The sequence below is a fragment of the Hyperolius riggenbachi genome, chromosome 7 (genome assembly GCF_040937935.1).
Source record: "Hyperolius riggenbachi isolate aHypRig1 chromosome 7, aHypRig1.pri, whole genome shotgun sequence".
Lineage (NCBI taxonomy): Eukaryota > Metazoa > Chordata > Amphibia > Anura > Hyperoliidae > Hyperolius > Hyperolius riggenbachi.
Genome location: NC_090652.1, coordinates 317,071,213 through 317,085,548, shown reverse-complemented (window position 1 = coordinate 317,085,548; position 14,336 = coordinate 317,071,213). Strand labels below are relative to the sequence as shown.

Here is a 14,336-nt window from a genome sequence, read left to right as displayed (position 1 = left end):
ATACTCACCTGATCCGACGTCATCAGGTGACAGGTCACATGTGGCACTCCCTCCCACCTCGGGAACGCAGTGACGGCCATGTTCCCGGTAAATCTATCTACCAACCTCTGCCTGCATCGCTGCAGCCCCCCCGATCGTCAGCCCCGGCTTAACTGGTGGCTGCAGCAATGCAGATTGGGGTGGCCAGAGCCACGGGAGAAATAAAAAAAATGCCACGCCCGCAGGTCCAAAGAGTGAAGGGAGCTGGGGGGAGGGGAAGCAGATCGATCGCCTCCCTGGGTGAATTACGTCAGATAAGGTAAGTATTAATCCCGAGACCCCCAGTCCCGGCATGACAGGCTCTGTCTGCTTTACTTTAGGTACTCTTTAAATCCTGACTTGCCCGTCAAATATCCACTGCCTGGAAGCTGAGCCAACTAACGGCTGCTTTATGCTGAATCGGTTGCGGTGAGCTTTATGCAGTGCAGGTAAAAGGATCAGTTTACATGCATGCGGTATAACAGAGCGCACTGCTGCACCCAGTACATACTGACTTGCATGGAAGCGTGTATGTTCTTAGGCCTAGTGCACACCGGAGCGTTTCCGCTGCTGTTTGCGATCCACTTGCGGCTGCGGATACGCTTGGGTAATGTATTTCAATGGGCTGGTGCACACCAGAGCGAGAGGCGTTTTGCAGAAACGCATACTCCCGGGCTGCTGCAGATTTTGGATTGCGGATGCGTTTCTGCCTCAATGTTAAGTATAGGAAAAACGCAAACCGCTCTGAAAAACGGCACTTCAGAGCGGTTTGCCAGGTGTTTTTTGTTACAGTAGCTGTTCAGTAACAGCTTTACTGTAACAATACATGAAATCTACAATACCAAAACCGCTACACAAAACCGCAAAACGCTAGCTGAAACGCTGCAGAAAAATAAGAAAAAGCGTTTAAAAATCTGCTAGCATTTTGCGGATCTGCTAGCGGTTTTTGGTGTGCACCAGGCCTTACTGCACATTCAGCCTCAGCCCAGCAGCTGCTTGTTAATTAACCAGCAGACAGGCAGTAAAGCAGCAGCTATTGGCCTGGCTCAGCGGCAGGTCAGTGGGCATTAGAAGCGTGCGACCCTCTCCCGCTCTCATCATACCTGGGTGAGGAAGGCCAGTAGGATCGTGTCGTGGGAGAGGGCGGGATGAGCCGCCACCCTCAGCAGGAAGTTCTCCAGTCCAATCCGGCGTCTCTCCACAAAGTCGGGATCCATGTTGTCTGCAGACAGCTTGTGCCACACGAACTCCGCCTGTGCCAATGACAGAGAAACAGTGAGAGAAATGTGCGCAGTGTTCAGCAAGAGAAGTGAGACAGCATGGAGACCTCTGTACAAGCCAAGCCAGGCACACGAGAGGTGAAACCAACAACCACCACCTCTGCCGGGAATCCAGTGTGTGTAGGGCAGCTCCCGACCGCCCTCAGACAGCCTCCTCCTGCCAAGCAACGACCAATAGAAGTGTCCTCTCCACTGAACCCGCCCACCATGTGACATCACACCCGTACTGCTGCTTTCCCCCCTCCACAGGAACAGAACACTTTGCTTAGTGAGGCAGCTGTACAGCCTCAGCCCTGCACTGAGGCCCGAGGGTTCGGCTCCCAATCCCTGCTGGGCGACATGCCTCCTACCTGCGCACCAGGCTCTTCAGGGCAGAGAAGTGCTCTAATATGCAGGCTTCACACTGAATCTGTAGGTATTCATATCCTAACATGTCAGCCTGAACATTCTGATTGAGCAGAGGCGGGAGAGTGGCGTTACATCGACGGCCTACAGCACACACTGCATTAAGCAACCGGCGGTCATAAGGAATATTTATTTGTAAAACATGCAACTCGCAATTCAAGAGACACTGAAGCAAAAAAAAAAAATGATGATATAATGCTTTGTAAGTGTAGTACAGCTAAGAAATAGAACATTAGGAGCACAGACAGAAGTCTAATATTGTTTCCAGTACAGGAAGAGTTAAGAAACTCCAGTTATCTATGCAAAAGAGCCATTGAGCTCCACAAAAGTCGCAGAGAGATCTGTCTTCTGAAGCTTGTTATCGCAAGTGTCAGTCAATGTATTTTCTTTTTCTGAGAGGACAGTTCAAAAGTTCACTGGCCTGCTCTGTAAAAATCAATTGGAATGCTGAGCAGTGTGTAAACTGCAAATTTTAGAGAATGATGCAGTGTTATAAAAAAAAAAAAAAAAAAAAAAAAAAAAAAAAAAACACTATACAACTGAAAATACTAATTTTCTTTGCTACTAATTTTCTAGTAATTAGCTGCACTACACAACCAATTCATTATATCATAATTTTTTTCCCTTCAGTGTCTCTTTAGGTAGTTACTGAGCAAAACAAAAAGTAGGGACAATTCTCTGCCCCCCACCCCCCATGATACAGCAGAAGCTTCTCTGCATAGTTTACACAGCTTAGTATAGACAAACACAATCTCAGCAAGGTTTTGGAATGCAAACTTCTAAGTGAAGTGGATGCTTGACTTATTAACCCTTACATATCTTTTTACCCTGTAGGTTTTGTGCGGTTTATTGCTTAGGGTGCGATGGACTACCCTACTAAGGATAACAGTTTCTTGCTCTTCCTTCTGAAAGGACTATTTATCAATTATAATATATAACTTTATGGCATTAGGCCACAGATTATATCAGAGTATTTCAGTTTCATCCCACTGTCACCGCAAAAAGTGCAGACATTGTAATACACAAATTATAAATACGGTATACTATCACAAACACATTCAAAACATAAGCGGCTGAAATAAGGGTTTCATCTGATACACGTACATTGCACAGATGATAGAGCAAGTACAAATGGTATTTTAACACACAGAAATACAATTCGAGAACAGGTATGTTCCATATAACCACAGACACGCCCACCTCGGCACAGACACGCCCACCCTGGCAGACATGCCCCAGGCACACAAGTCAATGCTTGGGCCTGTTGATAGGCGGGGGAGGGCTAGGGATGATCACAGATATGCATATTCTTCCAAGTTGATGCAAATGTATGCAAATGTACAAACACAGAACATTTATATCGCGCTTTTCTCCTGGTGGACTCAAAGCGCCAGAGCTGCAGCCACTAGGGCACGCTCTATAGGCAGTAGTAGTGTTAGGCCAGAGCTGCAGCCACTAGGGAGCGCTCTATAGGCAGTAGCAGTGTTAGGCCAGAGCTGCAGCCACTAGGGGGCGCTCTATAAGCAGTAGCAGTGTTAGGCCAGAGCTGCAGCCACTAGGGGGCGCTCTATAGGCAGTAGCAGTGTTAGGCCAGAGCTGCAGCCACTAGGGGACACTCTATAGGCAGTAGCAGTGTTAGGGAGACTTGCCCAAGGTCTCCCACTGAATAGCTGCTGGCTTACTGAACAGGCAGAGCCAAGATTCGAACCCTGGTCTTCTGTGTCAGAGGCAGAGCCCTTAACCATTACACCTTCCAGCCACTACTGTATTCCGTTTGAAACCTGGGTTTAAATTGATTGATCCTTTTTCAAACTGCAAACATTTGCATAAAAATTTGCATAATTTCAGAAAAATTTGCATCTCATTGATCATACCTAGGGAGGGCCAGGCGGAGGCCTCTGACAGCGAGCTCTGCAGCCCACACAGGCCGGGGCGTGCCAGACACAGCAATACAAAAACATACAGATAAGTTAATTGGCTCCCTCTAAAATTGGCCCTAGACTACAGTACTTACACTACATAATATAGACATATGGCAATGGTAGGGATTAGATTGTGCGCTCCTTTGAGGGACAGTTAGTGACAAGATATATATACACTGTACAGCGCTGCGTAATATGTCGGCGCTATATAAATACTAAATAATAATAATAATAATAACCCCTTCTAGTAGACTTCTGTATAATTACCCTCTTTTCCGGCAGAGGAGGTACCACCACGAAGGGGAAAGTGACACACAGATAGTTCCGCAGCATCTCAAACTCGCTGTACCTCCTCCAGAGAGATTCCAGAGAGCCCTGCCCCTCAGAGGCGGGATCCAGAGACCTGCAATGGGAACAGCAAGGCTGTGATGCAGACTGTTACTATGTGAGAGCATGGCTGTGATATAGACTGTTACTATGTGAGAGCATGGCTGTGATATAGACTGTTACTATGTGAGAGCATGGCTGTGATATAGACTGTTACTATGTGAGAGCATGGCTGTGATATAGACTGTTACTATGTGAGAGCATGGCTGTGATATAGACTGTTACTATGTGAGAGCATGGCTGTGATATAGACTGTTACTATGTGAGAGCATGGCTGTGATATAGACTGTTACTATGTGAGAGCATGGCTGTGATATAGACTGTTACTATGTGAGAGCATGGCTGTGATATAGACTGTTACTATGTGAGAGCATGGCTGTGATATAGACTGTTACTATGTGAGAGCATGGCTGTGATATAGACTGTTACTATGTGAGAGCATGGCTGTGATATAGACTGTTACTATGTGAGAGCATGGCTGTGATATAGACTGTTACTATGTGAGAGCATGGCTGTGATATAGACTGTTACTATGTGAGAGCATGGCTGTGATATAGACTGTTACTATGTGAGAGCATGGCTGTGATATAGACTGTTACTATGTGAGAGCATGGCTGTGATATAGACTGTTACTATGTGAGAGCATGGCTGTGATATAGACTGTTACTATGTGAGAGCATGGCTGTGATATAGACTGTTACTATGTGAGAGCATGGCTGTGATATAGACTGTTACTATGTGAGAGCATGGCTGTGATATAGACTGTTACTATGTGAGAGCATGGCTGTGATATAGACTGTTACTATGTGAGAGCATGGCTGTGATATAGACTGTTACTATGTGAGAGCATGGCTGTGATATAGACTGTTACTATGTGAGAGCATGGCTGTGATATAGACTGTTACTATGTGAGAGCATGGCTGTGATATACACTGTTACTATGTGAGAGCATGGCTGTGATATACACTGTTACTATGTGAGAGCATGGCTGTGATGCAGACTGTTACTATGTGAGAGCATGGCTGTGATATAGACTGTTACTATGTGAGAGCATGGCTGTGATGTAGACTGTTACTATGTGAGAGCATGGCTGTGATGCAGACTGTTACTATGTGAGAGCATGGCTGTGATATACACTGTTACTATGTGAGCATGGCTGTGATATAGACTGTTACTATGTGAGAGCATGGCTGTGATATAGACTGTTACTATGTGAGAGCATGGCTGTGATATAGACTGTTACTATGTGAGAGCATGGCTGTGATATAGACTGTTACTATGTGAGAGCATGGCTGTGATATAGACTGTTACTATGTGAGAGCATGGCTGTGATATAGACTGTTACTATGTGAGAGCATGGCTGTGATATAGACTGTTACTATGTGAGAGCATGGCTGTGATATACACTGTTACTATGTGAGAGCATGGCTGTGATATACACGGTTACTATGTGAGAGCATGGCTGTGATATAGACTGTTACTATGTGAGCATGGCTGTGATATAGACTGTTACTATGTGAGAGCATGGCTGTGATATAGACTGTTACTATGTGAGAGCATGGCTGTGATATAGACTGTTACTATGTGAGAGCATGGCTGTGATATACACTGTTACTATGTGAGAGCATGGCTGTGATATAGACTGTTACTATGTGAGAGCATGGCTGTGATATAGACTGTTACTATGTGAGAGCATGGCTGTGATATAGACTGTTACTATGTGAGAGCATGGCTGTGATATAGACTGTTACTATGTGAGAGCATGGCTGTGATATAGACTGTTACTATGTGAGAGCATGGCTGTGATGCAGACTGTTACTATGTGAGAGCATGGCTGTGATATAGACTGTTACTATGTGAGAGCATGGCTGTGATATAGACTGTTACTATGTGAGCATGGCTGTGATATAGACTGTTACTATGTGAGAGCATGGCTGTGATATAGACTGTTACTATGTGAGAGCATGGCTTTGATATAGACTGTTACTATGTGAGAGCATGGCTGTGATATAGACTGTTACTATGTGAGAGCATGGCTGTGATATAGACTGTTACTATGTGAGAGCATGGCTGTGATATAGACTGTTACTATGTGAGAGCATGGCTGTGATATAGACTGTTACTATGTGAGAGCATGGCTGTGATATAGACTGTTACTATGTGAGAGCATGGCTGTGATATAGACTGTTACTATGTGAGAGCATGGCTGTGATATAGACTGTTACTATGTGAGAGCATGGCTGTGATATAGACTGTTACTATGTGAGAGCATGGCTGTGATATAGACTGTTACTATGTGAGAGCATGGCTGTGATGCAGACTGTTACTATGTGAGAGCATGGCTGTGATATAGACTGTTACTATGTGAGAGCATGGCTGTGATATAGACTGTTACTATGTGAGCATGGCTGTGATATAGACTGTTACTATGTGAGAGCATGGCTGTGATATAGACTGTTACTATGTGAGAGCATGGCTGTGATATAGACTGTTACTATGTGAGAGCATGGCTGTGATATAGACTGTTACTATGTGAGAGCATGGCTGTGATATAGACTGTTACTATGTGAGAGCATGGCTGTGATGCAGACTGTTACTATGTGAGAGCATGGCTGTGATATAGACTGTTACTATGTGAGAGCATGGCTTTGATATAGACTGTTACTATGTGAGAGCATGGCTGTGATATAGACTGTTACTATGTGAGAGCATGGCTGTGATATAGACTGTTACTATGTGAGAGCATGGCTGTGATATAGACTGTTACTATGTGAGAGCATGGCTGTGATATAGACTGTTACTATGTGAGAGCATGGCTGTGATATAGACTGTTACTATGTGAGAGCATGGCTGTGATATAGACTGTTACTATGTGAGAGCATGGCTGTGATATAGACTGTTACTATGTGAGAGCATGGCTGTGATATAGACTGTTACTATGTGAGAGCATGGCTGTGATATAGACTGTTACTATGTGAGAGCATGGCTGTGATATAGACTGTTACTATGTGAGAGCATGGCTGTGATATAGACTGTTACTATGTGAGAGCATGGCTTTGATATAGACTGTTACTATGTGAGAGCATGGCTGTGATATACAGGGCTGTGGAGTCGGATGCAATTTTGGGTGCCTGGAGTCAAGACAAGACAAATAACATTTATATTGCGCTTTTCTCCTTGCGGACTCAAAGCGCCAGAGCAGAGCAGCAGCCACTAGGGCGCGCTCTATTGGCAGTAGCAGTGTAAGGGAGACTTGCCAAAGGTCTCCTACTGAATTAGTGCTGGCTTACTGAACAGGCAGAGCCGAGATTCGAACCCTGGTCTCCTGTGTCAGAGGCAGAGCCCTTAACCATTACATCATCAACCAACTGCTGATTTTAATTAATTACAGTTTAAATTCATTAGGAGTCGGAGTTGGGAAAAAATGCTCCGACTCCTAATGAATTTAAACTGTAATTAAAATAGACAATATGATAAAATGTTCTATTTCTCAGATAATAGTCATTAAAAATAATGTATATATACAGTATATATACAGTAATAGCTGTGCTTAGTCCACAAAAATGAAATAAACCAATCAAAATTAGTTACTTGTGCTCCTTCAATAAAGCAGTCCCCGTATTTTTAAGGTCAGATATACATATCTGATTGTGACTGTATATACAGTATGATGTGTACACAGGAATCTCTTATATATACTAAATAACATCTATGCTGTAAGAATAAAGCCTGATGTGTAGCCGTGTCACTAATAGAGATGGTTAATGAGATGGAAATAATTCTGCGTTGATTCTGATTTATGCAAATGTATGCACTCCCTTTGCTGATGAAATCAAATAATTTGATATGTTATTAAAATTTGGTTTGGTGACTACAAATTAAAGGGTAACTGAGACAGATGAAAAGAAAAGTGTTATACATACCTGGGGCTTCTTCTAGCCTCCTTCAGGCTAATCAGTCCCTCGCTGTCCTCCACCACCTGGATCTTCTGCTATGAGTGCCGGTAATTCAGCCAGTCAGCGCTGTCGATCCACGTGCCGCTCCCACAGCCAGGAACATTCTGCACCTGCGCAATAGTGCTGCGCAGGTGTAGTACACTCCCGGCGGCAGAGTGTGTGCATGCGCACTACGCCAGACTGGCTCAAGTACCTGGACTCATAGCAGAAGATCCAGGTGGGGGAGGAGGACAGCGAGGGACTGATTAGCCTGAAGGGGGCTGGAGGAAGCCCCATGTATGTATAAAACTTTAATTTTATCTGTCTCAGGTTTACTTTGTTACACAGTAGTACTATACTCTACATATGCACTCCCCACAGAGCTGCAGGGAATCCACTGAGAATGCTGTGCACATTGAACACAGAGGTGTTGTCTGTCACCCATAAACCTGGTTCAGATTGTACATGAAGAATAAGTAATAGAGGAAGAATCCTCTCATTTCCCTGCAGAGTACCTGCACATCATTCTTACATGTACCCACAGTTACATTGCCTAGGGCCTGATCCATGCTCAGATTGTACATGAAGAATGTGTAATAGAGGAAGAATCTCCTCATTCCCCTGCAGAGTACCTGCACATCACTCTTACATGTACTTAGGGTCACATTGCCTAGGGCCTGATAGATGTTCCTTGTTCCGGTCTGTACCTTTTACAAATACTCTTACCAAGGACTAGTTTTAGTCTATGACTAAAGGGAATAAATATGGCAGTCTCCATATCCTTCTCACTTCCATTGTCTTTTAAAATTCCTAAGCGTTGGCAGTTAAGAGATTAATTTTAGGTTACATACTTTCAATCAACAAGATTGTAATATGCAAATTAGAGGAGTCGGAGGATTTTTGTACCGACTCCACAGCCCTGGTGATATAGACTGTTAATATCTGGGCCTATCTGTTATAAACACAAATCCAAAATCCTAATAAACTGGTCCTGACAGCCAACAACAGCCCCCTCACCTGGTCTTTATAAGGTAAGCCAAGCGGATCAGTCAAAACCAGCCTTATTAGCCTGACGAACACTTGTACTCAGATGCAAAATGCCCGTGGACGGGTCTAACGACCCGTAGTTTTAAAAAAATCTGGCGTGAGTTAGTGCCTTAAAGCGGAACTGTAAATAGATTTTATACACAGTGTTTCACTTACCTGGGGCTTCTGCAAGCCCCCAGCAGCTGCCCTGTCCCGCGCCGATCCTGCCCAAGCCTCCGTTCTCCCGCCGCCGTGCCGTAGACTTGTAAGTCAACGCCAGCGCAGCCCCGCCGAGCGTATCTTTTCATTGCATTCCTCTCTGTAATAGCAGGGGACGCAAAGAAAGGATACGCGTGGCTAGAGCCGCGCAGGCGTAGTGGCCCGGCCCCAAAACCAAAAGTAGCTGGCGGCGGGAGAACGGAGGCTCGGTCAGGACAGGACAGCTGCTGGGGTCTTGCAGAAGCCCCAGGTAAGTGAAACAATGTGTATAAAATCTATTTACAGTTCCGTTTTAAGGTAGGCCCACCCCCTCACCCGGTCTCTATAAGGTAAGCCCACCCCTCACCCGGTCTCTATAAGGTAAGCCCGCCCCTCACCCGGTCTCTATAAGGTAAGCCCGCCCCTCACCCGGTCTCTATAAGGTAAGCCCGCCCTTCACCCGGTCTCTATAAGGTAAGCCCGCCCCTCACCAGGTCTCTATAAGGTAAGCCCGCCCCTCACCTGGTCTCTATAAGGTAAGTCCGCCCCTCACCTGGTCTCTATAAGGTACGCTGTGTAAGTCTCCTGCATGTTGACAGCATTCTTCCCAGTGCGTTTTTCTGCCTCTGACACACTAATCTCCATCTTCTTCAATAAACACTCTTCTTCCGCCATCTCCTCCATAAGACAAAACAGAGAATAAATCATTTATTAGCACATTACAGAAGTGATAGTTATAGGTGAAACCTACAATAGACTTTTTGTGAAAGTAAGACAGCTTCCTGCAGATACTATGATTGATGTATAATTACACAGAGGTTTTTCTAATTTCTAGCAAGCTTTTAAAACCCTAAAATTCTCAATTCGGTAAGATACATAAGAAAACATGAACCACAGAAACTCACACAAGGTATCATTTCATATGTGGGGTAATGATTGCTGCGTTTTACACGTGTGGGGAAATGGTTGCTGCATTTCATATAGGGGGGCTGCATTACACAGTAGAATTCCTTTATTGTAAACTCTGATGGACTAGGAAAAGTAGTTTACTATATCAGAATTGGTCCTACATTGTAAATTTATACAGACATTTGAGCACTAGTCTAGCTTAGGGGACCCAGCAGGAAACCTCACAGGGAACAGTTATCCAATGACCGCACCCTCTACAGCACAAAGTAGCTGTGATTGGCTGAACAGCATGGGTGTGGTTTATCTGAAACCTAGCAGTTAGAGAGGGTGCCGTCCACCTCCAATCACGTTACTGAAATCTCCCTATGGAGGCTTCCTGCTGGGTCCCCTAAAGTAGACTAGCGCCCACATTTGCTGGGACCTGAGGACAGAGTGTACTATATCCAGAGGTTTACTATATCAGAGCTTACTATAGTGAGATTCTACTGTGTATGCAAAGTAACGACTGCTGCATTTCATATGTGGCATAGTGATCACTGCACCCTATATGGGGCGGGTGGGGGGGAGCTTATATATAATGATAGTGGAGGATTGGAGCCTGTGCTGTACTGTGTATGAAAGGGGGTTATATATGATAGTGGGGTGAGGAGCAAGTGCTGCACTGTGTGGGGGGTAAACTATGACAGTGTTAGGTGGAGTTCTGCCCACTGTATGGAGGAGGGAGGTAATATATATAATAACAGAGGGTGAGAGGGATCTGTGCTGCACTGTGTATGGAGGAGAGAGATAATATATAATGACAGTGGGCAGAGGGATTTGTACTACACCCTGTGTTTGCTCTGTCTCTGTATGGAGGGGGGTGCAGCACTGTGTATGGAGGGGTGGGGAGTGCTGCACTGTGTATTGGTTAGGAGAGGGGTCTGTGTATAGAGGGGGGTGCTGCACTGTGTATAGAGAGGAGGGCTGCACTGTGTATTGGTTAGGAGAGGGGTACATGGAGGTGCTGCACTGTGTATAGAGGGGAGGGGGGTGCTGCACTGTGTATGGAGGGGAGGGGAGTGCTGCACTGTGTATAGAGGAGAGGTGGGTGCTGCACTGTGTATAGAGGGGAGGGCTGCACTGTGTATGGAGGGGTGGGGAGTGCTGCACTGTGTATGGAGGGGAGAGGGGTGCTGTACTGTGTATGGAGGGGAGTTGGTGCTGCACCGCACATGGAGGGGGCGGGGTCAGGGTGACGTCAGTACCTCGGGGCTCCCCGGCTCCTCGTCCCTCTCCGGTTCCTCAGCCCCGCACGGCCCCGCCGGCTCCTCTTCTCCGCTCATCTCTGCTGACATCTTTCACTTCCGCCCAACAGCTGCTCCGCTTGCTGACAACTTCCGGCACCGGGCTCCTCCCCTCTGCCGAGCCCGCCCACGTTAGCCTCCGTCATCTCCGCCCACGCCTAGCCCAAAATGAGGAGAGGAGACGGCCCTTCACTACGCTCCGCCCACCGAGTCCTCCAGCCACCCCGCCCACCACTCTGACAGAGAGCGGAGTTTGGTTGCTATGACAGCAGTGTGTGACGCTGACGCCTTGTGGTTGCCCTTAGTAACAGCCGTGCTCAGAGCGCTGTACTCGTGCGCAGCCACCAGTGTGGGAGTTACTCTGAGATATATAAATATCACACCTCCCAACTTCTGGAAATAAGAAAGAGGGACACTTAAGCCACACCTCTAATTACGCCCTGCCACACCACTAGTCACGCCCATGGCACAACTCTAGGCATAAAGATTTAATAAGAAAAATATGTTGTTTTATAATTCAAACCACACTGGTCCTTTCTATCCTGGTTCATTTCCTTCATATTAAAGAGACTCTGTAATAGAGTGACCAGATTTTTGTAGGCTCAACCTGGGACGGGGTGAATTGGGGGGGGGGGGGGGGGCGAAAAATAGGGGGTGCAGCGCGCCGCGCCCAAAAATTTGGTGTCTGCAGCGCGCGCGAAAAATGGGCGTGGTCATGACATTCTATGGGCGGAGCTAACAGAATGATGCAACAGCGAGGCATAAGAAAGCAGTGTTTACGCTGTGATGTGGTCAAACGTGGATTCACATCATAGGTGTGCAGAAACTGTGTGATGCTATTTAATAGTATGCCATAACCCCAAAGCAGCAAACACAGCCAACTATGACCATTAAATAATAAATGCAGCAACAGTTACCCCAGACACCACAAAATAAACGCAATGGGCAACATTTCAGCACAAAATAAACACATTGCGGGCAACATTTCAGCACAAAATAAACACATTGCGGGCAACATGTCAGCATAAAATAAACGCAATGGGGGCAAACATGTCAGTACAAAATAAACGCAATGGGGGCAAACATGTCAGTACAAAATGAACGCACTGCGGGCAAACATGTCAGTACAAGATAAACGCACTGCGGGCAAACATGTCAGTACAAGATAAAAGCACTGCGGGCAAACATGTCAGTACAAGATAAACGCACTGCGGGCAAACATGTCAGTACAAGATAAACGCACTGCGGGCAAACATGTCAGTACAAGATAAACGCACTGCGGGCAAACATGTCAGTACAAGATAAACGCACTGCGGGCAAACATGTCAGTACAAGATAAAAGCACTGCGGGCAAACATGTCAGTACAAGATAAACGCACTGCGGGCAAACATGTCAGTACAAGATAAACGCACTGCGGGCAAACATGTCAGTACAAGATAAACGCACTGCGGGCAAACATGTCAGTACAAGATAAACGCACTGCGGGCAAACATGTCAGTACAAGATAAACGCACTGCGGGCAAACATGTCAGTACAAGATAAACGCACTGCGGGCAAACATGTCAGTACAAGATAAACGCACTGCGGGCAAACATGTCAGTACAAGATAAACGCACTGCGGGCAAACATTCAGTACAAAATACACGCACTGCGGCCAAACATGTCAGTACAAGATAAACGCACTGCGGGCAAACATGTCAGTACAAAATACACGCACTGCGGCCAAACATGTCAGTACAAGATAAACGCACTGCGGGCAAACATGTCAGTACAAAATACACGCAATGCGGCCAAACATGTCAGTACAAGATAAACGCACTGCGGGCAAACATGTCAGTACAAAATACACGCAATGCGGCCAAACATGTCAGTACAAGATAAACGCACTGCGGGCAAACATGTCAGTACAAAATACACGCAATGCGGCCAAACATGTCAGTACAAGATAAACGCACTGCGGGCAAACATGTCAGTACAAAATACACGCAATGCGGCCAAACATGTCAGTACAAGATAAACGCACTGCGGGCAAACATGTCAGTACAAAATACACGCAATGCGGCCAAACATGTCAGTACAAGATAAACGCACTGCGGGCAAACATGTCAGTACAAAATACACGCAATGCGGCCAAACACTTCACCTGCAAGAAAAGGCATTTACTCACCTGGCAGAAGACGTCCCCTCACGCAGCCGGCCTCTGGTGCCTCAGGTGCAGCTCCCCCTGGCCTGGACGATGTTCAATCTCCCGCTCAGCCTCTCACAGGCAGAGCAGGGCTACGGCAAGATGGCGTCCGGAGGCGGAGCCCTGTACTGGAGACAAATAGTCTCCAATACAGGGCTCCGCCTCCGGACGCCATCTTCCCGTAGCCCTGCTCTGCCTGTGCCTGCCGGAGGAGAACATTGCAGGCTGGAGCGGGGCTGCGGGGAATGAACTAGCGCAGCGTCTAGTAGACGCTGCGGCTAGTTCATTGTACGGTGGCCAGAGTCCCGAGGCCGGGACGTCCCGCTGCTAAAAGCGGGACGTTTCCCGGGACCTCATGCAGCCTGGGACAGCGCCCCCCGAAGGCGGGACGCGTCCCGGGTAAAGCGGGACGTATGGTCACCGTACTCTGTAACATGAAAAGATCCCCTGGGGGGTACTCACCTCGGGTGGGGGAAGCCTCCGGATCCTAATGAGGCTTCCCACGCCGTCCTCTGTGCCGACTGTCAGTTCAATATTTACCTTTGCTGGCTCCAGCGGGGGTGCTGTGGCTGCTTTCGGCTCCGAACTACACGGAAATACCCGATCTCAGTCGGGTCCGCTCTACTGCGCAGGCGCCGGAGACGTGCGCCTGTGCAGTAGAGCAGACCCGACGGCGATCGGGTATTCCCGTGTAGTTCGGAGCCGACAGCCGTCAGAGCGCCTGCGCAGGAGCCAGGAAGGTAAATATTGACGTCACCGCTGCACGGACTCCACGGAGGGCTGCAGC

At 46.9% G+C, this 14,336-nt stretch overlaps 1 protein-coding gene across 1 annotated transcript in view; it reads right to left on the bottom strand.

Moving 5' to 3' along the window:
- The window catches only part of SNX4 (sorting nexin 4), a 46,903-nt gene extending 35,433 nt beyond the window's left edge, over window positions 1-11,470 (bottom strand). The window contains 4 exon segments of the mRNA XM_068246247.1: window positions 1,122-1,271; window positions 3,893-4,028; window positions 9,725-9,849; window positions 11,325-11,470. Of these exon segments, the coding sequence (XP_068102348.1) occupies window positions 1,122-1,271; window positions 3,893-4,028; window positions 9,725-9,849; window positions 11,325-11,414 (501 nt within the window). The 5' untranslated portion in view covers window positions 11,415-11,470.
- Window positions 11,471-14,336: the final 2,866 nt, after the last annotated feature.